Below are 26096 nucleotides of genomic sequence, written 5' to 3' on the forward strand. Positions count from 1 at the left end.
AACCTGATCTCCTTTTATAACCAGGTGACCCACCTGTGGGTGTGGGAAAGGCTGTGGATGTGTCCATCTGGACTTCAGCAGAGCCTTGGACACTGTCTGTGACAGCATTGCCTGGAAAAGCTGCAGCCCACGGCTTGGGCAGGTTCCCTCCTGGCTGGGAGATGGAAGAGGTGGCTGAAGGCTGGGCCCAGAGAGGGGTGGGGATGGTGCTGCACCCAGCTGGTGTCCAGTCCCTGGTGCTGTCCCCAGGGATCTGTGTTGGGCCCAGTCCTGTTTAACATCTTCACCGATGGTCTGGGTGAGGGGATTGAGCCCACCATCCCCAAATTTGCAGATGACACCAAGCTGGGTGTGAGTGTGGATCTGCTGGAGGGCAGGACAAGAAGACACAGCCTCCAGCTGCACCAGGGGAGGTTTAGGCTGGACAAGAGGAAGAAGTTCTTCACAGAAAGGGTGAGTGGGCAGTGGAATGGGCAGGCCAGGGGGGAGGTGGCAGAGTCACTGTCCCTCTCCAGTGGCACTCAGTGGCATGGTCTGGGTGACAAGGCGGTATTAGGGCATTGGTTTGACTTGATGATCCCAAAGGTCTTTTCCAGCCTATTTGATTCTGTCATTTTGTGGTGATTGGGACACTCTGAGGCCATTGTGACACTGCAGGGCCTCATGGAACTAAGAGGACCATGGTGACACTGTGCAGCCCCATAGAACCAGGGCTCCATTGTGGTGCTCTGGGGCCAAATGGAACCAGGGAGTCCCCGTGACACTGGGTCCTGGTGGAACCACAGAGGCCATGGTGACACTGCAGGGCCGCGTGTGACCGAGGGGTTTCACCACTGTGACACTGCCAAACCAAGGAGAGCATTGGGAGAGTCCAGGGCCCAGGGGAACCAAGGGGCCCTTCTGACACTGCGGGGCCTCCTGGAACCAAGGGGACATTGTGACACTGCAGGACCTTGTGGAACCAAGGGGCCACTGTGACACTCTGGGGCCTCAGGGAATCTGGAAGGCCGTTGTGACACTGTGTGGGCTCGTGGAAACAAGGAGTCCATTGTGACACTGAGGGGACTTGTGGAAGCACAGAGAGCATTGTGACAGTGTGGAACCTCGTGTGACCATGGGACCTTTGTGCCACCCTGGGGCCCCATGGAACCAAGGGGCCACTGTGAAACTGCGGCACCAATGAGAACATTGTGACACTGTGAAGCCCCATGGAACCAAGGAGTCCATTGTCACATTTTGGGGCCCCATGGAACCAAGGAGACCAGTGTGACAGTGCAGGGCCTGGTGTAACCAAATTGACATTGTGACTCTGAGGGGCCCATGGAACCAAGGACATTTTGCAGATGACACCAAGCTGAATGGCAGTGTTGATGTGGTGGAGGCTAGGAGGGCTCTGCACAGGGCCCTGGACAGGCTGGATCCAGGGCCCAAATCCAACAAGGTGAGGTTTAACAAGTCCAAGTGCCGGGTCCTGCACTTTGGCCACAACAACCCCTGCAGTGCTACAGGCTGGGGACAGAGGGGATGGACAGCAGCCAGGCAGAAAGGGACCTGCAGGGACTGATGGACAGCAGGCTGGACATGAGCCAGCAGTGTGCCCAGTTGGCCAAGAAGGCCAATGGCTCCTGACCTGGATCAGGAATGGTGTGGCCAGCAGGAGCAGAGCTGCTGTGCCAGCACTGATCTGCCCCAGCTCTGCACACAGACACTGCTGCTGCAGCTCCAGAGAAGGCAACAAAAGGGCATCTCTGCAGAAAACTGTGCTGGGAGATCCTTTAGTTCCTTTAAAGCAGCCAAGAGCACAGCTACTCACTGACACAGTCTGTGGCCACTGGGAAGGTGGAGGGAAAAAAAAATGAGAAATGGCACAAGGAGTAACATTTCTTTGTGGACAAAATTAAACTGTAAAACAAAGAAAAAGAACCTCCAAGACCAAAAACAACAAGAAGTATCCAGGATTACTTTTATTCAAAGTTATTTGCAGAAATTGGTCTACAGTTTCATGTTCCTGAAAGCATCCAGTCATCAGTGTCCACACTACAGCCTTGAGCTCCTGGTTCCTCAAGCTGTAGATGACGGGGTTCAGGGCTGGAGGCAACACTGAGTATAGAAGTGACAGGGCCACATCCAGGGATGGGGAAGACATCGTGGGTGGCTTCAGGTAGGCAAACACTGCAGTGCTGACAAACAGGGAGACCACAGCCAGGTGAGGGAGGCAGGTGGAAAAGGCTTTGTGCCGTCCCTGCTCAGAGGGGATCCTCAGCACAGCCCTGAAGATCTGCACATAGGAGAAAACAATGAATACAAAACATCCAGATAGGAAACCAGCAGTAACAGCAATGAGCCCAAGTTCCCTGAGATAAGATTTGGAGCAGGAGAGCTTGAGGATCTGTGGGATTTCACAGAAGAACTGGCCCAGGGCATTGCCATGGCACAGGGGCAGGGAAAATGTATTGGCAGTGAGCAGCAGAGCAGTGAGGAAGGCACTGGCCCAGGCAGCTGCTGCCATGTGGGCACAAGCTCTGCTGCCCAGGAGGGTCCCGTAGTGCAGGGGTTTGCAGATGGACACGTAGCGGTCGTAGCACATGATGGTCAGGAGGAAATATTCAGTTGCAACACAGAAAACAGAAAAGAAGACCTGTGCAACACATCCTGAGTAGGAGATGGTGCTGGTGTCCCAGAGGGAATTGTGCATGGCTTTGGGGACAGTGGTGCAGATGGAGCCCAGGTCACTGAGGGCCAGGTTGAGCAGGAAGAAGAACATGGGTGTGTGCAGGTGGTGGCCACAGGCTACGGCGCTGATGATGAGGCCGTTGCCCAGGAGGGCAGCCAGGGAGATGCCCAGGAAGAGGCAGAAGTGCAGGAGCTGCAGCTGCCGCGTGTCTGCCAGTGCCAGCAGGAGGAAGTGGCTGATGGAGCTGCTGTTGGACATTTGCTGTGGCTGCACATGGGAATCTATAAGAAAAATAATTATGGAATAGTTGGGTGTGGACAGCACTTTAAATATCCCAGCACAGCTTAGGGGCATCTTCCCCCCACTGCCTTCCCAGGGCTCTGCTGCCTGGAGCTGTCCCTGCCAGCAGCTGCTTCCCTGTGCCCAACCAAGCCCTGGGGGCTCAGCTTTACCCTGCAGACCCCTCCCAGCTCAGGCACTGCCTAGGGGCAGCTCAACTCTGCAAGCTCTGATGGCAACATCAGAGCAATCCTGAGCAGGCTGGAAAAAGCACAAAGATGCTGCATCTAAGGGGCCCTGTGCTGAATTCTGTTACTGCCTGGTTTATTTAGATGTGAAAAAAAAACTTTTCTTTTTATCAATATGAACTGAGAGATGCATATCTATGGGGAATTCCCCATCCAGGCAACAAAGATTAGTACATAAGAAAGCAGAAATTTCCCATTTATGCAGTTCCTGTCTTGCTATGCTCCCTGTATAATCTATTTGGAAAAGTTCTGGAGTTAAATACCATGCTGGGAACAGTCCTGAACAATGCAGCATCCTCACCACACAAGGAGAACATTGCAAGACTTACCAGCTGTCTCCTTTCCCCCAGATCTTGTCCCCCAGCACTGGGAGCAGCTCCAGGGCCAGCTGAGAGCTGTCCCTGGCAGGCAGCAGAGTCCCTGGCCCAGCACAGCGCCCTGGGCTGCAGGACCCTGCTCTGCAGGACAGCCCTGGGCACCCCTGGCTGCTCTGCACAGGAGATGAGCAGAGAATGCACTCACAGGCTCTGTGGGCATTGGGATGTTCCAGCTTTAGGAGATCTCTCCAGGAGCTGCAGCTGCATTGTCCTGCAGCCAGAGGTTCCTGTGCCAAGGGCTGGCAGTGATTCTGCCCCAGGCACTTCTCAGCCCCTTCCCAGCCCTGACTGATTGAAGCTCTCTGTGCCTCTGTGCTGTGCCCGCGCTGGCTGCAGGCAGTGCCCCAGCCCTGCTGGGCTGGCAGAAGAGCTGCTCAGCAAGAGAAATGTGCTTTTGAAGCTCTGCTTGGTTATCAGGATCACCCTCTGTGCCAGGAGCCCGGCCCAGCTCAGCAGCACAGACACAGCACAAGGACTTTAATGACCCTCTGGGGCTTTGTGCTCAGGCCCTGAACATCAGGCCCTGAGAGGGAGCTGCAGAAACCTCTCCAGAGCTCCAAGTCAGAATCCAGCTCCAAAGTTTCTTAGACTTTTAATGGGTCCCACTGAGAGACACGACTGAGAAAGTGTCCCCAGGCCCCAGGCAGAGCAGAAAACTGGAGGCACTGATGCCAGGTGGGGACAAAGAGAAGCCAAGTCTTGGTGCCCTGGGGCACAGCAGGGTCTGTGCCACCAAGGGCTGTGAGGAGACACCTTGTCCTGAGGCCCTGGGGCCTCCTGGCACAGCCCCAGCCAGGCTGGGCACTGTCAGCCCCTGGTCTTGCCCTCAGCATCCCCCCCCAGCCCACATCCCAGTGGCCTCAAGGATCTGCCGGAAGGAGTCCCTGGAGAGCCTTGGTCAGGAATGGCCCTGGGGGCTCCTTCATGCTCCCAGGGACTGCAGGTTTTTCAAAGGACTTTGGGTTTGGCTTTTGCCTTGCAGTCTCTGAGAGCTTTGTGCAATCATGGCCTCCAATTATCTGCTTTAATTAGTCCCTGGAGAGGCTTTGTCAGGAACAACACTCAGTGGGGCTCATTAATGCTTCAAGGTACTTCAGTTCTTTTAAGGAACTTGGTGTTTCCCTTTTGATACAGACTTTATGAGATACTGCAGTCAGAACCTCAAATTATCTATTTTAATTAGTCCCTTGAGTGCTTTGCATTGACACTCAGTGGGGCTCCTTAATACTTTGAGAAACTCAGCTTTTGTAAGTTACTTTGGATTTGTGTTTCCACACTAAGAGGTTTTTGTGCCATTTTGAGTCTCTGAGAGGTTTTTGTGTCATCCTGGCCTCCAGTTCTCTCCTCCAAGGAATCTATGAGTAGCCTGTGTTGGGGATGGACCTCAGTGGGACCCATCAATGCCTAGAGAAACTTTGGGGTTTTCTTCTGCCTTTGACTCCTGAACAGGTTTGTGCAATCTCCTCTCAGGCCCTGAGGTTCCAGGGCTCAGCTCCAAATGAACCACAGTGCTTATTAGGATCAAGCAAGTCCTAACAAATGACGGCTCTGCCTTGATTTCCCTCTGGTCTGGGGCAGTTCATCATGAAGTTTCTGTAGCGGTTTTGGTTCACCGATCTGAGATTTCCTGGCCAATGCATCAATTAGTGTGGTGGGTTCAGTATTAGCTAATTACCAGTGCACTCACTAGAATATACTTACTCATTTCCTGCTGTGAGATAGGATTAGGAGAAAGACAAAGTGGGCTCAAAACTTTAAAAGAGTGTAAAGAAAAGTTTATTAACAGTAACTAAATGAAAGAGTAATAAGAATATGAACAAAACTTTCAGAACACTTCCTCTCTCCATACAATCTGAAAATGTAGAGACAAAACCTAAAATTTTAGTCAGATTTCCACCTCTAGAATAGTCTTTCTTCAGTTCACTTAGGGAGAGAAGTGCCTCTTGTTAGAGTTATGGAGACTTCTCCACAAGAAAACAGTTATCTCATGGCTTTTCACTTTCACAAATAGCAGCTGCCCAGAAAATGGTCCCTTGCTTCCAGGAGGCCCTGAGGTGTCACAATGCCCCCTTGGTGACACCAGGCCCTGAAGGGTCCCAATGGTCTCCATGGTTCCATCAGGCCCCACAGAGCCATAATGGTCTCTGGGTCCATGGAGCCCTGTGGTGTCACCATGGCCCCTTGGTTCCATGGGCTCCAGTGGTGCCACAATGATCCCCTTGGTTCCATGAGGTGCCCACAGTGTCCCCGTGGTCGCTGTTAGAGGCTGGATGAGATCCATGTCCCGAGACACCTTGGGATGCTCGGAATGCCCGTGTGGGGCCGGGGGCGGGTCAGGCCTTGGTTTGTGGTGGGACAGAGCCCCGCCCCCAGCCTGGCCTGGCAGAGCTGTCAATCACACAGCAGGGGCGGTGCTGATTGGCTGAGCTGTCAACCAATTACACACCAGCAGCTGGTGCCTCCCCTGACTCTGATTGGGCAATCACCTGGCAGTCCCACCCCAGGGGCGGGCCCATGGAGGCCCAGGGGGTTAAAAGCCGGAGCACGAGGCCAGCCCATGGTCTGGATCCTGCCTTTTCTTGGGGTTCCTCTGTTGGTGATTCTGGAACCCGAGCAGTTGGTGCCTGTGTGCGTGTCTTTCTATAGATCAGCTGCCTTTCTGATGTTCTCTATTTCTTCTCCTTCTAATCCTGCTTACCTGGAACATTTTTTGGTAATGTAACATCTTGAGGGTTAAAGGTTTTTAGGTAAAGTGGGCAAAGTTAATGAAGTTAATGCTATGATAAGAGTTTTGTGTTGAAGTGGATGTTGTATTAAACCCTTTGCTCAAGCTCCTTGATTGTCTATATTTTGCCAGTAAAAATTTGTGTCATTTTGACCTCTTAGCTCTGTTGGTTGGAGCATGGTGCTGGTATCGCCCAGGTTGTGGGTTTAATCCCAGTTTGGGTCATTCACTTAAGAGCTGAACTTGATGATCCTTGTGGGTCCCGTCCTACCAAAATATTCTTTGCATCTGGCCATGATGAGAATATCTGGCTGATGTTTCTCTTGTGCAACAAAATCAAGTAAAGGAACCTTTGGTGACCCCAAAGTGTTCTGGGGTGTTACAGCCCTGCAGACTCACAATGGCCTCTTGTTTCCATGAGGCCCCACAGTGTCACACTGGCCCCTTGGTTCCATGAGGATCTGCAGGGTCACACAGGTTTGTGACATTTGTCCCTGCTGCCCCTCACATCCCCCTGCCCCACAAATAGGCCCGAGCCACCCGTGAGGGACAGGCCCTGCTGTGCCAGGCTGGCCTCAGGGCTTGGCCTTTCTGCTTCCCCCAGCCAGCCCAGGCCTTGCTCAGAATTGCAGTTCCCAGCTCTGAGCCTTGGGCTCCCTGCAATCCTGGCCTCAAGGATCTGCTTTCACCAGTCCCTGGGGAGCCTTTGGCAGTCCCTGTCTTCAGTGGGGCCCCGTGATGCTCCAAGTACTTGGACTTTTGCTTCTGACACCTTGAGCAGATTTTTCAGTCTTCTCTCAGTGCCTGAATCTCCTGGACTCAGCTGAAGATCCATTGTAGGGTTCATTAAAGTACACAAAACCCTCATTGGGGCGGGCTTCCTCTTCCTGCAATTCTCTACAACTTTTCAGGCCCTGTACAGCAGATTGGAGTCAGTTTAAAGATCCTTTAAGAAGAGAGTTTTAATAAAACATTAATTATTTATTTTAACAGAGCATTTTTTATTTCCCAGTTCGGAGAAGAGCTGATAGAAGCATTCCCCGGGTGATCTTGACACTGAAGTTCTCCTTAGGAGGTCTGGGCATATAGAAGAATGAGCCCCCTGAGGGCTGACCGTGTTTGGACAAGCTGCTCCTCACCCCCAGCCTCACCATGTCTGACATCGCCCACCTGGCACTGACATCCCTGTGCCCTGCAGCAGAACCTTGTCCCTGAGCTCTGCAGCTCCATGTCCCAGCCCATTGCACCGTGTCCCACCTGCTCTCCTCAGGGCTCTGCCTGCACAGGAGAAGTTTTCCTCGTGGGAAGGAAAGAATGGAAAAGCCTGAGCAGGTTTCCTGAACAACAAACCCTGTTGTAGTGCGGCAATGCGCTCCCCTCGCCGCGATTCCCCGAGCGGTGCCGGGCTGGGCGGTGAGAGGGAAGAGAACGGGCGGCCGCTCTCCCTGTGAAGCTCTGCAGTCCCAGTCGGTGGTGCAGGAACAGACGGAGGCGACACGGGACTTGGGGGTGAACAGGATGGTTTTATTCAGTGAGCCCCAAGACCCCCTCAGGAGCGGGAGCAGAGGTTTTATACAAGAATTCAGGGAGAAGGGTGTAGGAACAGCAACCAATGAGGGAACAGCAGGGGAGGAGTTTAGGGCAGAACTAACATATCACAAAACTATCAGGGGGAGCAGGGAAGTGAAATAACACAAAATAAGCAATAGGGTTTTGAGTCTCACTAAACAGACAGGGAATGCTCTGGAAGCAGAGGAGGGGGCTAGGATGAATGACAGGGAAGGTTCCAGGGAAAGGGGCAGGGAAAGGGAGGATTGACAACTTGGAGATGAGGGGGTTAGGGGAGAGCTAGGGAAGACTGACAACTGGGGAGAGGCAGAGATTAGGGATGGGGGCGGGGGGGGAAACAGATATTGAACAAAAATCAAATAAAGATACACCACCGCAAAACCCCACTCAGGAGCCACCTGCTCAGTACAGGCTGCCTGGAATTGTGTCACCTTTCTACAAGGGACAGTGTGGCCAGAAATGATCTCTGGAAGCAGAATTCTCTGAGTCTCCCAGCTGAATTCTCTGTCCCTGCCCTTTCCCTGGATCTCTGTTGCAGATGGAAGCTGCTGCTGCCATCCTCACCTTTAACCTATTTCTAGAATGCAGGCAGATATTCCCAGCTGTGTTAAGCAGGATTTCCTCAATGTTTCTATAAATCTTTTGTGTCCCCCATGGAACGAAGGGGACATTTTGGCACTGAGGGAGTGACATGGAAGCAAGGAGTCAATTGTGACCCTGGGGTCCCATGGAACCAAGGGGCCATGGTGACACAGAAGGGCCATGTGGATCCAGCGGTCCATTGTGACACTGTGGATCCAAGGAGACCATGGAGACAACCCCAGAACCTCATGGAACCAAGGAGTCCATGGTGACCCAGCGGGGCTGCATGGAGCCAATGGTCCATGGTGACACTGCCCATCCAAGGAGGGCATTCGGATACTGTGGAAGCTCATGGAGCGAGGTGGCCATTGTGACACTGAAGAACTTCATGACACCAAATATCCATGGGGGACACAGCAGGGTATCATGGAACCCAGGAACCACTCTTGACAGTGTGGAAACTCCTGGAACCAGGGGCTATTGTGGCACTGCAGAACCAACACAGCTGCTGCACCTTGTCCCCTGCCCTGCACAGCTCCTTGGGAGGCACGGCAGGAGCAGCACCCTGAGAGCCTCGGGAATGCCCCTCTGGGATCCATGGCACACACTCCCAGGGGCTGGAATTCCAGTTCCCAGCCAGGAAAAGATGTTCCTGCCCTTGAAGGCAAAGCTCTTAAGAAAGGGCCAAAAGCCAAGTGGAGCAAGATCCTACAGGGACATATCACTGCCAGCCTTCCTAACTTCACCCATGGTTGTTGTAGCTCATGGATTGGGAATGAAATCAGGGCAGGGTCTTTGGTGAGAGCTTCCCTGGGTCAAAGGAGACACTGAGAGAGAAACAGAGCAGGCAAAGGAAGGCAGGAGAGAAAGGAGGTGTTTTAGTTTGGAAAGACAGCTGTCTTCTAAAGAAGGCAGGAGCCTCCCCTGAAATTTAAAAATGTAGACTCTTTCTGAATTGTTATAAATTTGAAATTAAGGGGGCTCTCAGGTAAAAATATGGAAGCAGGAATGACTGTTTTTTATTAGGGAAGAAAATTAAAAGATAAAATAAACAATGCAGTGAACTAAAACAATACTGACAGAGTCAGAATAAAACCAGTCCAATTGGAATTGTGGCTGCAGTCCTCCAGGAGTGTCAGGTGTGGTTCTGTTGGAGAAGTGATCCTGTAGGAATGGGAGTCTTCCTCTGAAGAGGAAGAGGAAGAGGCAGCTGTTCCTCTGGGAAAATCCAGCCCAGAAAAGTTGTGTTGGTGGGCCAGAATCTCAAGACTAGATGCAGGTAGGAATGCTTGGCTCCTCCCTCTGGGCGGGGCATCTCACAATGGGATGTTACAGTTCTTATCAGTCATGCAGTGACATTCAATAGCCCATTATCAGCAGATGTCTCCCCTGAGGGAGGATTGATTGTGGAAGAGATAAGGAAAAACTGCCCACTTAACACAGGACAACTGCCATACAGATGGCAAATAGAACACATCTTGCTTTTCAGTCTTGGACAGGAGGTCACAAACACAATCAGCTGAGAAGGCGGCACTCTGAAAAGCAAATCAGAACTGACAGAAATTGAATGAGACAGAAATCAATAATTCTGAAAGTTTTATTTATTATCAAAATAAATCACACCCACCGGTCCCCACACAATCCTGATCCCACACCCTCATATCACACCCTTATATCTCACTTCTCCCGATCTCCTTCCAACCCCATCTCATCCTGGAGGCTGAGGAATTGAGCAATTTTGGCATGGGGCTGAGGTGGGAACCAGCCATTTTGAGATGGGATTGAGTCATTTTGGGGTAAGATTGAGGGGTTTTGAGTGGGATTGAGTCATTTTGAGGTGACAGACCAATCCACCTTGGCTTTTGGAGTGCAAAGATATGGAGAATACTCCCATATATCCCCCAAGAACCCACGAATCCTCCAGAATATGTTCCCAACCAGTAAATTCCACCTCAAATACCTCTAAAATGGTGGGACTTCTGACATCTCTGGTCAATACTCTTTTTAGTAATTTTTCAGGTGTTTTTAAGTGATAAAGACAAATCAGAAGAAAATTAGGTCCAAACCAAAACTAGAGACACCTTGAGCATCCCCTGGGCACTGGACAAAACAAACTCAGCAGCAATCAAATTTAACCCTCCATAAAATGCCTTGAGGAAGTTTTGCTCTTCCCACAAGTCACTTCTGATGGAAACACAAACAAATCCCAAACATTAATAGACCAACAACAGAAGCAATTCTGTGGTAATTCCAAATTTTATCAGTTTCTGCACAGCTGGCAGGTTCCAAAAAAAGAAATATGGAAATTTGACCCAATACAGATTATTAAAAGGAAGGGAAAGGTCTGTGTAGCTGTCACAAAGGTGACAGGGATGAAGAAAATAATGATTCTCCCCCCAAACATGTGAATTCAGAAGTTATTTGGGAATAACTTGAGCTGGGTTTCTTGTAGGACTTTAGTAGCCTTGTGTTTTCTCACCTTGGGGTGAATGATCCTTGTCAGTCTCGCTGGTATCATTTGGTTCCTTTCCTCCAGTGATTTTAACAGACTTTTCAAAGAAGGAAAACAAAATATTTTCTTTACACTGGCCACCCACAACTTCCACTTTTCTCATAAGGTCTCCTAAAAGTTGCTCAGAGGAAGCTGCATCCAAGTTTCCAAGAGTTCCTTGGGAAAGAGGCAGAACCTCCGCGAGGAGGAAACCAGGCTGTTGTCAAAGGAGCTTGGGGTCCGACAACAGTGCCCTGAACTCACTGTGCAAAATAATATTGCACTCTGGTTAATAAAATTGTTAGAGAGATGCCCCTGCCCCAATTCAGGTGCTAAGGTGACCAAATCCTAAGTGGATTTTATTGAACAGTAAATGTGAGGTAGAGAGACATGGAAAGAAAAAGAAAAGGGGGGAGAGCAAGGGAGTGACAAGGACAGAGATCTCCCCTGGGGCAGGGCAAGTGTGACATTGTCCCCTGTGTGCGTGGCCTCCCCAGGGTGGGGGTTTTACACCTGAGCCAGTTTGGGTAAGGGGGGTGCTGTTCACCCCCCACCCCAAGCAGGGATTGCCTCACTGTTTCAGGTTACAGTGTCAGATGTAACCAAAAGTGTTTTCAGTCCCCATCTCCATAAACTGTTATCAACAGGTGGGGCAGTGTTCTTTATCTCTTCCATGGCTCAGCCCTGATAACGCCCTCCAGGGGCCATCTTCTCTTAATGGGCCATTGAGTGTCACTGCAGGACTGATAAAATTACATCATCCCATTGTGGGATGCTCTGCCCAGGGGGAGGAACCAAGCATTCCTGCCTGGATATAATCTCACCCTTGCAACACCACGATCACCTTGCCTACTGCATTCCCAGAGGACAAGAGCTCCATAACCACCACTGGACTTTCCGAGCAAGACCATACTCTTCTACAGGATCACTGCTTTGACAGAATCACGTTCATCACTCCAGACGGACTGCAGTCACCATTTCATCAGCCTGCTACCACCACCCTGACCAACGGGGTGTCCGGTTACATCCTGACTCTGTGAGTTTAAACCAGTGTTTCTCTATTATTGCCGTGATCTTAGTTTTCTTATTCAATTGTCATTCTGGCTTAGACTCTCCCCCTGGTTTGCTTTGAAGCCAGTACAAAACTCACTGTGCTCATCACTTGTTTTCCTCCCAAAACAGGATTTCCCATACCCAAACGTTCACCAGATGGAGAAGGTTGCGAGGAAGAGGAAGATGCCCTGGGACACCGAGGCAGGTGAGGAGGAAGTCAGTGCCCCTTTTTCCCCTCTCTCCTGCTCCATCTCCCAGCCTGGCCCCCAGCTGCAGGACAGCCCCGCTGCCGGTGCCCTCCTGCTGGAGATGCGCTGGGGGGATCTCCTTGTCCTTCCCTGTGGCACGGAGGCAAATCCCACCTACTCCTTGTCATTTCCTCCCCCAGAGCAGGAGCTGAGGATGGAGACCAGGAAGGACAAATCCCTTCAGCAGAACCTCATGGAAGAGGCCGTTTTGAGCAACTCCACAGCGCAGGAATCCAACAGGGAGGAAAATCCCTGGAGGTCTCACAGGAGGAGGGGCTGCAAGCCCAGCCCAGGATGCTCTGAGGAGGAAAGACCCACCCTGGGCCAGGAAGGTGGACAGAGCTTCAGCCAGAGCTCGGAGCTGGTGGTCCCTGAGAAGCTTCATGATGGGGAGAAGCCCTACAAGTGCTTGGAGTGTGGGAAGAGCTTCAGGCAGAGCAAGAGTCTGAAACGCCACCTGATGATCCACACCGTGGAATGGGCCTACGAGTGTGGGGAGTGTGGGAAGGGATTCAGCTCCAACTCCCACCTTGTCAGCCACTTACACATCCACACTGGGGTGAGGCCCTACAAGTGTGGGGAATGTGGGAAGGGCTTCAGACGGAGCTCCGAACTCATCATCCACCAACGCATCCACACTGGGGAGAGGCCCTACGAGTGTCCTGAGTGTCAGAAGAGGTTTCACAGCAGCTCTGGTCTCCTCAGACACCAGCGGATTCACGTGGATGAGAGGCCCTTCCGCTGCCCTGACTGCAGGAAGGGCTTCAAGCGCAACTCCACCCTCATCACACAGCAGCGCATCCACACCGGGGAGAGGCCCTACATGTGCCCCACTTGTGGGAAGATGTTTAACAGCAGCTCAGATCTCCTCCGGCATGAGCGGATTCACTCCGAGGAGAGGCATTTCCTCTGCCCTGACTGTGGCAAGGGCTTCAAGCAAAACTCCCATCTTGTCAGCCACCAACGCATCCACACTGGGGAGAGGCCCTACGAGTGTCCCCAGTGTGGGAAAAGCTTCACCTGGAGCTCTCACTTGACCAAACACCAACGGAGGCACCAGTAAGGGAAATCCTGAAAGTTCCCCAGCTGCAGGAAGAGCTTTGTGCACTGATCCAGCTTCATCCCCCATTGGAGGACCCTGTTGGGAAGAGCCCTGGTGATCCATGTTCCCTGTGATCCATGCTGGGAAGACACCTGTCCCTTTTCCTGCCCCTACCAATGGCCTGATATGGGATTGAAGGGCATGAGGGTCTGGCCATGGCCCTGTCACTACATTCACTCCCACCTCAGGTCATTGCCAGGGGCAGGAAAGGGACTCTCTCTCTCTTTCCCTGAGGAGACGGGTGTCCTTTCCTTGCAGGAGGAAACATGTGGCCAGGAAGATACAATTGATGGTGATGTAGTTTTCCCTGTAACTGGTTTTTCTTATCCCTTCTGTTGTTAATATTTTTTCTGTTTCTGTTTGTTCCTTATCTTGTTGCTGTTCCCAGTAAATTGTTCTTATCCCAGCCTGAGATCTTTCCCTTTTTTCCTTCAATGGAAGGTGGGAGGGCAATGAGTGCCAGCGGGGTTTTAGTGGGAGCAGGAAATTGAGAAATGCCATTCCTGAATCCCGGCCTGTGGAAACCGAGCATCCCAGCTGGTGCCAGCCCTGGTGGCCATGGCAGCAGCCTTGGGAGCGGGTCCCTGGCTGGGGCTGAGGGAACCTCTTCACTCTGGTGCCCAGGGACAGGAGTGGAGGGAGCGGCTGCAGCTGAGTCGAGGCAGGCTGAGGTTGGATCTCAGGAAAAGGTTTTTGCCCAGAGGCTGCTGGGGCACTGCCCAGGCTCCCCAGGGAAGGGTCCCAGCTCCAGGGCTCTCTGAGCTCCAGCAGCGTTTGGACAGCGCTGCCAGGCCCAGGCTGGCAGTGTTGGGGTGTCCTGTGCAGGGCCAGCAGTTGGACTCGAGGATCCTGATGGGTCCCTCCCAGCTCAGCCAATTCTGTGGTTCTGGATCCATGACCCTGGGGATGGGAGTGCCAATGGTTGCCATGGCAACGGGCTCCAGGCCTGAGCTGGTGTCCATGGCAACCACCCCTGGCATGGGGTCTCCATGGAGCTACCCTGGGACTGACCATAGCAACAGGGGCTGGGGATGGTTGCCATGGAAACTGACCATAGCAACAGGGGTGGGGATGGTTGCCATGGAAACTGACCATAGCAACAGGGGCTGGGGATGGTTTCCATGGAAACTGACCATAGCAACAGGGTTTCCTGGTGATGGTTGCCTCCTTAGAATGAGATTTGTCACTGGACATCAGAGGGGTTCCATGGGGACTTTCCAAGAGTCTTCAGGCTGTTCAAGAGCTGGAATGTCGCACACAGAGACAGGGGCTCCATGGAGCCCTCCCAAGGTTTTCTGGGGATGGCAAAGAGCCGTGTGGTCAGAGGCAGTCACAGCCATTCCATGGTGACATCCCAGGGCACCTTGGGCTGCAAAGGCACTGATCTGTCACAGGCACTCACGGGGGCTCCACAGTGACATCCCAGGCATCCTCAGGCTGCCAAAGAGCTGGGATGTCACACACACTTCTGCCATGGGCAGAATGGGAGCTTCAGGCAAAAGCTTTATTTCATTATTGGAGAAACTCCTGCTGAGCCATGAGATGGAGACACCCAGCAGCCACCATGGGTTCTAAAACCCCTGCAGGGCCCCCAGACTTCAAAAATTCCTTTTAAGAGAGGAGACTGGGAGTGACTGGATCCAATCCTGGCCCCAGAATTTGTCAAAGGTTTATGTATAAACGATTGGACAGGTAGAATTGAACAATCTGTCAATGCAATTTGTCCCACAGGATTAATGATGGAATACCAGATATATTTATATAAATACAATCTGATAATGACTAGACAGTAAGCTCTTAACCAGAGTTATTTACTCCACAGTCCAGAATCTATAACACCTATAGGATATTCTGCTCTAGGAAGCAATTTTGAAGTCAGCAGGGCCTTGCTGGAGTTGTTTGAGCCCATTGCAGGCAGAGCCTCTGCTCCAGCAGGAACTGCCTTTCCTGTGCCAGGAGCAGGGCAGGTCCCGCTGCAGGAACAGCCCCAGGCCAGCCCCAGCACAGGGAAGGCCTCGGGCACAAGGGCAGAGTGCCATGCTGGGAGCTGTGCCAGGGACAGCCCGAGGCACCAAAGGCACCTTGGCAGCAGCAGCTGCTTGCAGGGCATGGCCAGAAGCCTCCCTTGGCACCCGGCCTGGTGGCCAGCGCTGCAGAGCTGCTGCCTCAGGGCTCATTTCTGGCTGGGCTCTGAAAAGCCACTTCTGCTCCAGGAGCCTGACTGGGAAGCCATTGGCCCAGCACCTTGGGGACAAGATATTATCAACAAAACTCTTCATGCCAGCAGACACAAGGCAGGGGCAGAGGAAAGGGGAGAGCCAGGCCCAGGGGACAGGGCTGCCATGGTGATGGCTGTGAGGTCACTGCCCTGCAGCAGCCTGGCTGCCCTCAGCAGACATTCTGGCCAGAAGTGTTGTGAGAGCACCCAGCACATCCGAGAACCCACACAACAGGAATTCCATCCTTGGGGAGGGGAGGGGATTTCACTGGGTCAGGTTGCACACACTCCCTGATTTTGGAGCATTCCTGGGATGGGGAATACATCTCTCTGGAAAAACAGTGGCCATTTTGTGTCACTCTCATAATTATAATATATTTTGTCCTTCTAACAAATGTAAATCCACCCTCATTCAGTTTAAAGATACTGATCCTTGTTCTGTCAATGCAAGATTTTGGAAAAAATAACTTTGACTGTTTTTCCATTTTCACAGACTTCGTAGAGGACCCAAAAATCTCCCAAGATGGGGTTTTGGAGGCCTCATCACACAACCAGCAGGTAGAGGCTGCAGGCTCTGGTCTCAGTGATATGGTGATTGAGGACAGAACAGGAGTAGCCTGGGAGGGATTGAAGGGTGTTTTCAGAGAGGATGTAGATTTTCTTCCTTGTATAAAACAGTGAGAGAAAGAAATAATGGCACCAAGGACAGCTGGGGAGGACCAGACTGGACACCAGGAGAAAGGAATTTCCCTCCCAGGGCAGGGCTGTGGTGCAACACGTCCCCAGCAGAAGCCTGGAGCAGCCCAAGGCTTTGTGTGGCCAGGCAGGGGCAGCAGGAGGCAGAGCTGCCAGCAAAGGAAGGGCCAGCGAGGTGGGGCAGCCGGGGGTGACGACAGCCTGCAGGGACAGAGGCGCAGGGCAGGGACACCGTGGGACAGCCTGGGCTGCAGAGGGCTCAGGGATGTGCAGCAGCTGCCAGGCCCTGACAGAGCCAACCTGTGCAGCCCTTTGGCCATGGCTGCTGGCCCTGGGCCTGAGGCCACGAGGGGACAAGTGACCCTTGCAGCCCTGGGGCCTCAGTGCCTCCTTGTCCCTGCTCAGCAGCCTGGCAGGGCCGCCCCATGGTCCTGCCCTTGGCACTGCACATCCCCACGTGCCAGTGCCCATCCCGGGAAGAGCGCTGAGCAATGAGGGAGGGACAGGATCTGCCTTGCCAGGGGCTGGGTCTCAGGCCTGGGCCCTTTGCATTCCTGAAACACATCCAGGTTTGCTCAGCACCAGAGACACCTTCCCCTTGCTTTTCCCTTGCTGTCATCTCTGCTCCAGCATTATGCTCTACTTGGGGACACTTTCTCAGTCGTTTCCCTCAGTGGGACCCAGTAAAAGTCCAAGAAACTTCAGTGTTTCAATCACACTTTGAGTTCTTGAGAAGTTTTTTGAGCACACTCTCTGGGAATGAGACTAATGAAAACAACAGCAGCCCCTGAGAGGGTCATTAAAGTCCTTGTGCTGTGTCTGTGCTGCTGAGCTGGGCCGGGCTCCTGGCACAGAGGGTGATCCTGGTAACCAAGCAGAGCTTCAAAAGCACATTTCTCTTGCTGAGCAGCTCTTCTCCCAGCCCAGCAGGGCTGGGGCACTGCCTGCAGCCAGCCCGGGCACAGCACAGAGGCACAGAGAGCTTCAATCAGTCAGGGCTGGGAAGGGGCTGAGAAGTGCCTGGGGCAGAATCACTGCCAGCCCTTGGCACAGGAACCTCTGGCTGCAGGACAATGCAGCTGCAGCTCCTGGAGCCATCTCCTAAAGCTGGAACATCCCAATGCCCACAGACCCTGTGAGTACAACTCTGAGTGTTCTGGTGTAGGGTAGGTGAAATGCTCATGGTGTTCTGACATGCTGAGGGTTTCTGATCAGTCACAGAATATTTCCAAGACAAGGATATTGATAAAAATGAAGAAATTCCCAAAAAGTTTGTATTCAGTTTCCTACCATTGCAGAATGGCAGGGAGGGAGAAATAAATATCAGCAGTTGATTCTGTATTTTGAGAAGTGCCTGAGAAATCTGAACTGTTACTTTTAGTGATCAGTAGGTTCACAGGAGATCCCTAATGTGCTTGCAGCCACTCTGCCCATGTACAGCAGCAGCATCACCTTTGCTGGAGCCATCAGGCTCAGTCTGAGCTGTCCTTTATCCAAGCTGCAAACAGAACCTGCCCCCAGCCAGTGCCCTGCAAACAGGCAGGGTTCTGTCAGGCCAAGGAGAGGGCACAGAGATTTGGGGTCTGGGAGTGCTGGCAGGGAGAGATCAGGCACAGGGAGACACCTGCAGGAGGAAAATCTCCAGGAAGCAGAGAGAAGATCAGGGAAGGAGAGAAAACAAATCCCAGAAATGCTGTGGCAGGGAGAGTTTAGAGATGTCCAGAGGATCCCCTCCAGTGCAGCCCCTCCCTCTGCACAAGCCCCCTCCCTCCTGTGCCCCAGCCAAGCCTCTGCCCTCAGGGCCGGGGCTCCAAGGCGTGCAGCCCCTCCTGTGCAGGCAGAGCTGCAGCAGAGCCGTGGGGCAGCTCTGCAGCCCCGGGCCCAGTTCCCTCTGCAGAGCACAGGGCTGGGAGCAGCTGCCCGGCACTGGGGGCTCTGGCAGGGGCACAGCTGGCTCAGGGTGACACAGCTGTCCCCAGTGCCCGGCTCTGGGCAAGGCTGGCAGTGCAGCCAGGGAAGGAGCTGCACCTCCCTTCATCCAGTGCCATCAGAAGGACACTTGGAAGTCTCCTTGAGATTTCAGTCCAAGCTGGGAGCTTCAATCCAGGGTGCAAACCTGTCCTAGAGCATCTCTGATTTATAAGATTGATGAGGAAAGGCAGAGGTGTTGTGACACTGAAAATGCTGTTGGGTGGGTGAAATGAGCAAAGTGAGTTCTTGGATCCAAATGTGGAGCTGAGCTGTTGTGGATCCATCTGCTCTCAGCCATGCCTGGTGACATTTTAGGGAAGCATGGGAACGTGATCATCCTCTAACTGAGAGTGGTTAAAGCCCAGAGAAATCTGAACAGGTGAGAACGACAGGCCATCTCCCCTTACTCTCCACTTATCACTTTGCCTCACAGAAATTGCTTTGTTCACCCTGGGGGAAGCAGAAATGCTAAAGGTTTCTGATTCCAAGAACACCAGAAGAGACATGGGGGGAGCTTAAAAAGTAATCCGCAGGACTCTTGAACACAAAAATATGTCCGTGTGTGTCATAGAAAAAAGAGGTTAATGCGAAATGCCTTTGATTTTGGTTAAAGGCATCTCCTTTTTCTCTTCACTGTCCTTTCCCCATGAACAGGTGCCCATGTGCAGCCACAGCAAATGTCCAACAACAGCTCCATCAGCCACTTCCTCCTGCTGGCACTGGCAGACCCGCGGCAGCTGCAGCTCCTGCACTTCTGCCTCTTCCTGGGCATCTCCCTGGCTGCCCTCCTGGGCAACGGCCTCATCATCAGCGCCGTAGCCTGCGGCCACCACCTGCACACGCCCATGTTCTTCTTCCCGCTCAACCTGGCCCTCAGCGACCTGGGCTCCATCTGCACCACTGTCCCCAAAGCCATGCACAATTCCCTCTGGGACACCAGGAACATCTCCTACAAGGGATGTGCTGCACAGCTCTTTTTCCTTCTGTTCTTCCTTGGAGCAGAGTATTCCCTCCTGACCATCATGTGCTATGACCGCTACGTGTCCATCTGCAAACCCCTGCACTACGGGACCCTCCTGGGCAGCAGAGCTTGTGCCCACATGGCAGCAGCTGCCTGGGCCAGTGCCTTTCTCAATGCTCTCATGCACACAGCCAATACATTTTCCCTGCCCCTGTGCCATGGCAATGCCTGGGGCCAGTTCTTCTGTGATATCCCACAGATCCTCAAGCTCTCCTGCTCCAATTCCCACCTCAGGGAACTTGGGCTTCTTGTGGTTACTAGCAGTTTATCATTTTGTTGTTTTGTGTTCATTGTTTTCTCCTATGTACAGATCTTCAGGGCTGTGCTGAGGATCCCTTCTGAGCAGGGACGGCACAAAGCCTTTTCCACCTGCCTCCCTCACCTGGCTGTAGTCTCTCTCTTTGTCAGCACTGCAGAATTTGCTCACCTGAAGCCTGCCTCGATATCCTCCCCATCCCTGGATCTGGCCCTGTCAGTTCTGCGCAATGAAATCCTGCTCAGCGTGGGCAACTGAGCATTTGAAGGACTTAGTGTCAGGTCAAGGCTTGCTTTCCCTCCCAAAGCCTTCCCTTGGCAGCCTTGGGCAGGGGATTCATCCTCCCTCCCTCCTCCTTCCCACAGACCTGCTCGGGACCACTCTGTGGGCACTTTCCATTCTCTGTCTGTCCTCAAGTGCAGTGCCAACCTGGGTCAGTCCTGGCTCTGTCCTGAGATCCTAGGAGCTTGCAGGCTGAGATAGCAAAGCTCAGCCACACCAGGGCCCTGCCCCTGCCAGCAGCACCCCCACAAGCAGCAGCAGCAGCAGCAGCAGCAGCAGCAGCAGCTGCAGCAGCAGCAGCAGCAGCAGCTGCAGTCACCTCTCAGCTGTTGGTGCCCCTGCAATGCAGCCCCTCCCGCTGGCACCAACGTTCCCTTGTGGCCTTGGAGACAGTCCTGAATCCATCCATGGGGTCACAGAGCCATGGAATCTCAGAGTTCCAAGTTCCTGGAATCCTAGAGTTATTGAATCCTGAGAACCACACACAGAGGAGGAGGAGGAGGAGGAGGAGGAGGAAGAGGGAGAGAAGGAGGAGGAGAGGGAGGAGGGAGAGGAGGACGAGGAGGAAGAGGAGGAGGAGGAGGAGGAGGAGGAGGAGGAGGAGGAGGACGAGGACGAGGACGAGGAGGAAGAGGACGAGGAGGAAGAGGATAAGGAGGAGGAGGAGGACGAGGTGGAGGACGAGGAGGAGGAGGACGAGGAGGATGAAGAGGACGAGGAGGAGGACGAGGAGGACGATGACGACGATGAAGAGGAGGTGGAAGATGAGGAGGAGGAATAGGAGGAGGAAGAGAGAGAACAAGGACAAGGAGGATGATGAGAAGGAGGAGGAGAACGAGGAGGAAGAGGAGAATGAGTATGAGGAAGAGGAGGAGGAGGAGGACAATGACAAGCAGGATGAGGAGGGGAAAGAGAAAGAGGAGGAGCAGGAAGAGGAAGAGGAGGAGGAGGAGGACAAGGAAGAGGAGGAGGCAGAGAAGCAGGAAGAAGAGGAATAGGAGGAGGAAGAGAGAGGACAAGGACAAGGAGGATGATGAGGATGAGGAGGAGGAGGAGAACGAGGAGGAGGAGGAGGAGTAGAAGGATGAGGACGAGGACGAGGAGGAGAAGGATGAAGATGAGGAAAATGATGAAGATGCAGAGGACAAGGAGGACGAGGAGGTCGAGGAGGAGGAGGAGGAGGAGGAGAACGAGAAGGAAGAGGAGAATGAGGAGGAGGAGGAGGAGGAGAAAGAGGACAATGACAAGGAGGATGAGGAGGGGGAGGAGGAAGAGGAGGAGCAGGAGGAGGAGAAGAAGAATGAGGATGAGGACGAGGAGGAGGAGAAGGATGAGGATGAGGAAAAGGATGAAGATTCAGAGGACAAGGAGGACGAGGAGGAGGAGGAAAAGGAAGATGAACAGGAGGAGGAGGAGGACAAGGTGGAGAATAAAAAGGAGGAGGACAAGGATGAGGAGGACCAGGAGGAGAAGGACGAGGAGGATGAGGATGAGCAGGATGGGGAGGACGAGGAGGAGGAAGAGGAGGAGGATGAGGAGGAGGAGAATGAGGAGAACGAGGATGAGGAGGACAATGAGGAGGACAAGGATGCGGAGGATAAGGAGGAGGAGGATGAGGAGTAGGACAAGGATGAGATAAAGGACGAGGATGAGGCGGATAAGGAGGACGAGGAGGACAAGGAGGTCAAGGAGGAGGAGGACGTAGAAGACGAGGAGGAGGAGGAGGAATAGGAGGATAAAGAGGATGAGAATGAGGATGTGGAGGAGGACAAGGAGGAGGAGCATGAGGAAGATGAGGAGGAGGAGGAGGAGGACGAGGAGGAAGATGAGGAGGAGGAGGAGGTCGACGATGACGATGACGACGACGATGAAGAGGAGGTGGAAGATGAGGAGGAGGAATAGGAGGAGGAAGAAAGAGAACAAGAACAAGGAGGATGATGATGAGGAGGAGGAGAACGAGGAGGAAGAGGAGAATGAGGACGAGGAAGAGGAGGAGGAGGAGGACAATCAAAAGGAGGATGAGGAGGGGGAGGAGAGTGAGGAGGAGCAGGAGGAGGAAGAGGAGGAGGAGGAGGACGACAAGGACTAGGGCAAGCACAAGGATGATGAGGAGGAGGAGGACAAGGAAGAGGAGGAGGCAGAGAAGCATGAAGAGGAGGAATAGGAGGAGGAAGAGAGAGGACAAGGACAAGGAGGATGATGAGGATGAGGAGGAGGAGGACAACGAGGAGGAGGAGGAGAAGAAGGATGAGGACGAGGAGGAGAAGGAGAAGGATGAGGATGAGGAAAAGGATGAAGATGCAGAGGACAAGGAGGACGAGGAGGAGGAGGACGAGGAGGAGAAGGAAGATGAACAGAAGGAGGAGGAGGACAAGGAGGGGAATAAAGAGGAGGAGGACAAGGATGAGGAGGACCAGGAGGAGAAGGACGAGGAGGATGAGGATGAGCATCATGGGGAGGACGAGGAGGAGGAAGAAGAGGAAGATGAGGAGGAGGAGAAGGAGAAGAATGAGGATGAGGAGGACAAGGATGAGGAAAAGGACGAAGATGAGGAGGACAAGGAGGACGACGAGGACAAGGAGGACAAGGAGGAAGAGGACGAGGAAGACGAGGAGGACAAGGAGGACGACGAGGACAAGGAGGACAAGGAGGAAGAGGACGAGGAAGACGAGGAGGAGGAGGAGGAATAGCAGAATAAAGAGGATGAGAATGAGGACGTAGAGGAGGAAAATGAGGAGGAGGAGGAGGAGGAGGAGGAGGATGAGGAAGAGGAGGACGAGGACGAGGACAAGGAGGAGGAGGTCCAGGAGGAGGAGGACGAAAAGGACGAGGAGGACGAGGACGAGGACGAGGACGTGGATGAGGACAAGGACGAGGAGGAGGACGAGGACAAGAAGGACAAGGAGGCGGACCAGGAGGAGGACGAGGAGGACGACGAGAATGAGGAGGAGGAGGACAACGAGGAGGAGGAGGAGGAGAAGGATGAGGATGAGGACGAGGAGGAGAAGGATGACGATGAGGAAAAGGATGAAGATGTAGAGGACAAGGAGGAGGAGGAGGACTAGGAGGAGGACAAGGATGAGGACGAGGATGAGGAGGATGAGGAGGAGGAGGAGGACAAGGAGGACAAGGAGGACGACAACGACGACAACGATGGCGACAATGATGAAGAGGAGGTGGAAGATGAGGAGGAGGAATAGGAGGAGGAAGAGAGAGAACAAGGACAAGGAGGATGATGAGGAGGATGAGGAGAACAAGGAAGAAGAGGAGAATGAGGATGAGGATGAGGAGAAGGAGGAGGAGGAGGACACTGACAAAGAGGATGAGGAGTGGGAGGAGGAAGAGGAGGAGCAGGAGGAGGAAGAGGAGGAGGAGGAAGACGACAAGGACTAGGGCAAGCGCAAGGAAGATGAGGAGGAGGAGGAGGACAAGGAAGAGGAGGAGGCAGAGAAGCATGAAGAGGAGGAATAGGAGGAATAAGAGAGAGGACAAGGACAAGGAGGGTGATGAGGATGAGGAGGAGGAGGAGGAGAAGAAGGATGAGGACGAGGAAAAGGATGAAGATGCAGAGGACAAGGAGGGCGAGGAGGAGGAGGAGGAGGAGGGGAAGGAAGATGAACGGGAGGAATAGGAGGAGAAGGAGGAGAATAAAGAGGAGGAGGACAAGGATGAGGAGGACCAGGAGGAGAAGGACGAGGAGGATGCGGATGAGCAGGATTGGGAAGACAAGGAGGAGGAAGAGGAGGAAGATGAAGAGGAGGAGAAGGAGGAGAATGAGGATGTGCAGGTCAATGAGGAGGATGAGGAGGATAAGGATTCGGAGGATAAGGAGGACTAGGATGAGGAGGAGGACAAGGAGGAGGAAAAGGACGAGTATGAGGAGGACAAGGCGGATGAAGAGGACAAGGAGGACAAGGAGGAGGAGGACGAGGAAGACGAGGAGGAGGAGGATGAATAGAAGGATAAAGAGGATGAGAATGGGGAAGTGGAGGAGCACGACGAGGAGGTGGAGGAGGAGGAGGAGGAGTAGGAGGAGGACGAGGATGAGAAGGACAAGGAGGATGAAGAGGACGATGAGGAGAAGGAGGAGGAGGACGAGGACGATGAGGAGGACGAGGAGGACGAGGAGGACGAGGAGGACGAGGAGGACGAGGAGGATGTCCTCCTTGTCCTCTGCATCGTCATCCTTTTCCTCATCCTCATCCTTCTACTCCTCGTCATCGTCCTCGTCCTCCTCCTCGTCCTCCTCGTCCTCCTCCTCGTCCTCCTCCTCGTCCTCATCCTGCTCCTCCTTATCCTCCGCATCCTTATCTGCCTCATCCTCCTCATTGTCCTCCTCATCCTCATTCTCCTCCTTCTCCTCCTCATCTTCCTCCTCTTCCTCCTCCTCGTTCTCCCCATCCTGCTCATACTCATCCTCCTCATCCTTCTCCTCCTGGTTGTCCTCATCCTAGTCCTCCTCCTCTTTATTCTCCACCTTGTCCTCCTCCTCCTCCTATTCATCTTCCTTTTCCTCCTCCTCCTCCTCCTCCTCCTACTTGTCCTCTGCATCTTCATCCTTTTCCTCATCCTCATCCTTCTCCTCCTCGTCCTCGTCCTCATCCTTCTTCTCCTCCTCCTCCTCCTCGCTGTCCTCCTCCTCCTCATCCTCATCATCCTCCTTGTTCTTGTCCTCTCTCTTCCTCCTCCTATTCCTCCTCTTCATGCTTCTCTGCCTCCTCGTCTTCCTTGGCCTCCTCCTCCTCCTCATCTTCCTTGTGCTTGCCCTAGTCTTTGTCGTCTTCCTCCTCCTCCTCTTCCTCCTCCTGCTCCTCCTCTTTCACCTCCCCCTCCTCATCCACCTTGTCATTTTCCTTCTTCTCCTCCTCCCCCTCATCCTCATTTTCCACTTCCTCCTCGTTCTCCTCCTCCTCCTAATCATCCTCCTTGTCCTCGTTCTCTCACTTCCTCCTGCTATTCCTCCTCCTCATCTTCCACCTCCTCTTCGTCGTCGTCGTTGTCGTCGTTGTCTTCCTCCTTGTCCTCCTTCTCCTCCTCATCCTCCTTTTCCTTCTCCTCGTCCTCCTCCTCGTCCTCATCCTCGTCCTCCTCGTCATCCTCGTCCTCCTCTTCCTCCTCGTCTTTCTCGTCCTCCTCCTCCTCGTCATCCTCGTCCTCCTCTTCCTCCTCGTCTTTCTCGTCCTCCTCCTCCTCGTCCTCCTCATCCTCCTCGTCCTGCTCCTCCACCTCCTCCTCCTCCTCCTCCTTCTCCTCGTCCCCCTCATCGTCGTCCTCCTCCTCCTCCTCATTGTCCTCCTCCACATCCTCATTCTCATCCTCTTTATCCTCCTATTCTTCCTCCTCCTCCTCGTCCTCCTCGTCGTCCTCCTCGTCCTCCTCGTCCTCTTCGACCTCGTCCTCCTCGTCTTCGTCCTCGTTTTCGTCCTCGTCTTCGTCCTCGTCCTCGTCCTCCTCGTCCTCGTCCTCCTCGTCCTCATCCTCCTCCTCCTCATCCTCGTCCTTTTCCTCATCCTTGTCCTCCTCCTCATCCTCCTCCTCCTTATCCTCCACATCGTTATCCTCCTCATCCTCCTCATTGTCATCCTCATTCTCCTCCTCCTCCTCATCTTCCTCCTCTTCCTCCTCCTCATCCTCCCCATTCTGCTCATCCTCATCCTCCTCGTCCTTCTCCTCCTGGTCCTCCTCATCCTTGTCCTCCTCCTTTTTATTCTCCACCTTGTCCTCCTTCTCCTCCTGTTCATCTTCCTTCTCCTCCTCCTCCTCATCCTCCTTGTCCTCTGCATCTTCATCCTTTTCCTCATCCTCATCCTTCTCCTCCTCCTCCTCATCCTCATCCTTCTTGTCCTCCTCCTCCTCCTCGCTGTCCTCCTCCTCCTCATCCTCATCATCCTCCTTGTCCTTGTCCTCTCTCTTCCTCCTCCTATTCCTCCTCTTCATGCTTCTCTGCCTCCTCCTCTTCCTTGTCCTCCTCCTCCTCCTCATCTTAGTGCTTTCCCTAGTCCGTGTCGTCGTCCTCCTCCTCTTCCTCTTCCTCCTCCTGCTCCTCCTCTTTTTCCTCCCCCTCCTCATCATCCTTGTCATTGTCCTCCTCCTCCTCCTCCTCCTCCTCCTCCTCATCCTCATTCTCATCCTCTTTATCCTCCTATTCCTCCTCCTCCTCGTCCTCCTCCTCGTCCTCTTCGACCTCGTCCTCCTCGTTCTCGTCCTCGTCTTCGTCCTCGTCCTCCTCGTCCTCGTCCTTCTCATCCTCGTCCTCCTCGTCGTCATCCTCCTCCTCCTCCTCCTTGTCCTCCTCATCCTCGTC

General features: G+C 53.4%; 2 protein-coding genes across 2 annotated transcripts in view; one reads left to right on the plus strand and one right to left on the minus strand.

Annotated features, from left to right (window-relative positions):
• LOC146767152 (uncharacterized) overlaps positions 1 to 26096 on the plus strand; it is a 221295-nt gene that overhangs the window by 10103 nt on the left and 185096 nt on the right. Inside the window, 1 exon segment of the mRNA XM_085581093.1 lies at positions 12811 to 13305. Within this exon segment, the coding sequence (XP_085437219.1) occupies positions 12811 to 13305 (495 nt within the window).
• LOC146767153 (olfactory receptor 14C36-like) lies at positions 1659 to 3636 on the minus strand. The gene has a single exon (XM_085581112.1). It carries the CDS (start codon positions 3026 to 3028, stop codon positions 1898 to 1900), a length of 1131 nt encoding a protein of 376 aa, XP_085437238.1. The 5' UTR covers positions 3029 to 3636; the 3' UTR covers positions 1659 to 1897.

This window comes from Lonchura striata, chromosome 5, assembly GCF_050655825.1.
Source record: "Lonchura striata isolate lonStrDom1 chromosome 5, ASM5065582v1, whole genome shotgun sequence".
Taxonomy (NCBI): Eukaryota; Metazoa; Chordata; class Aves; order Passeriformes; family Estrildidae; genus Lonchura; species Lonchura striata.

What these genes read in the sequence shown, in the direction of transcription:
- LOC146767153 (XM_085581112.1), bottom strand. Translation starts at nt 3,028, where the DNA reads ATGCCCCTAAGCTGTGCTGGGATATTTAAAGTGCTGTCCACACCCAAC.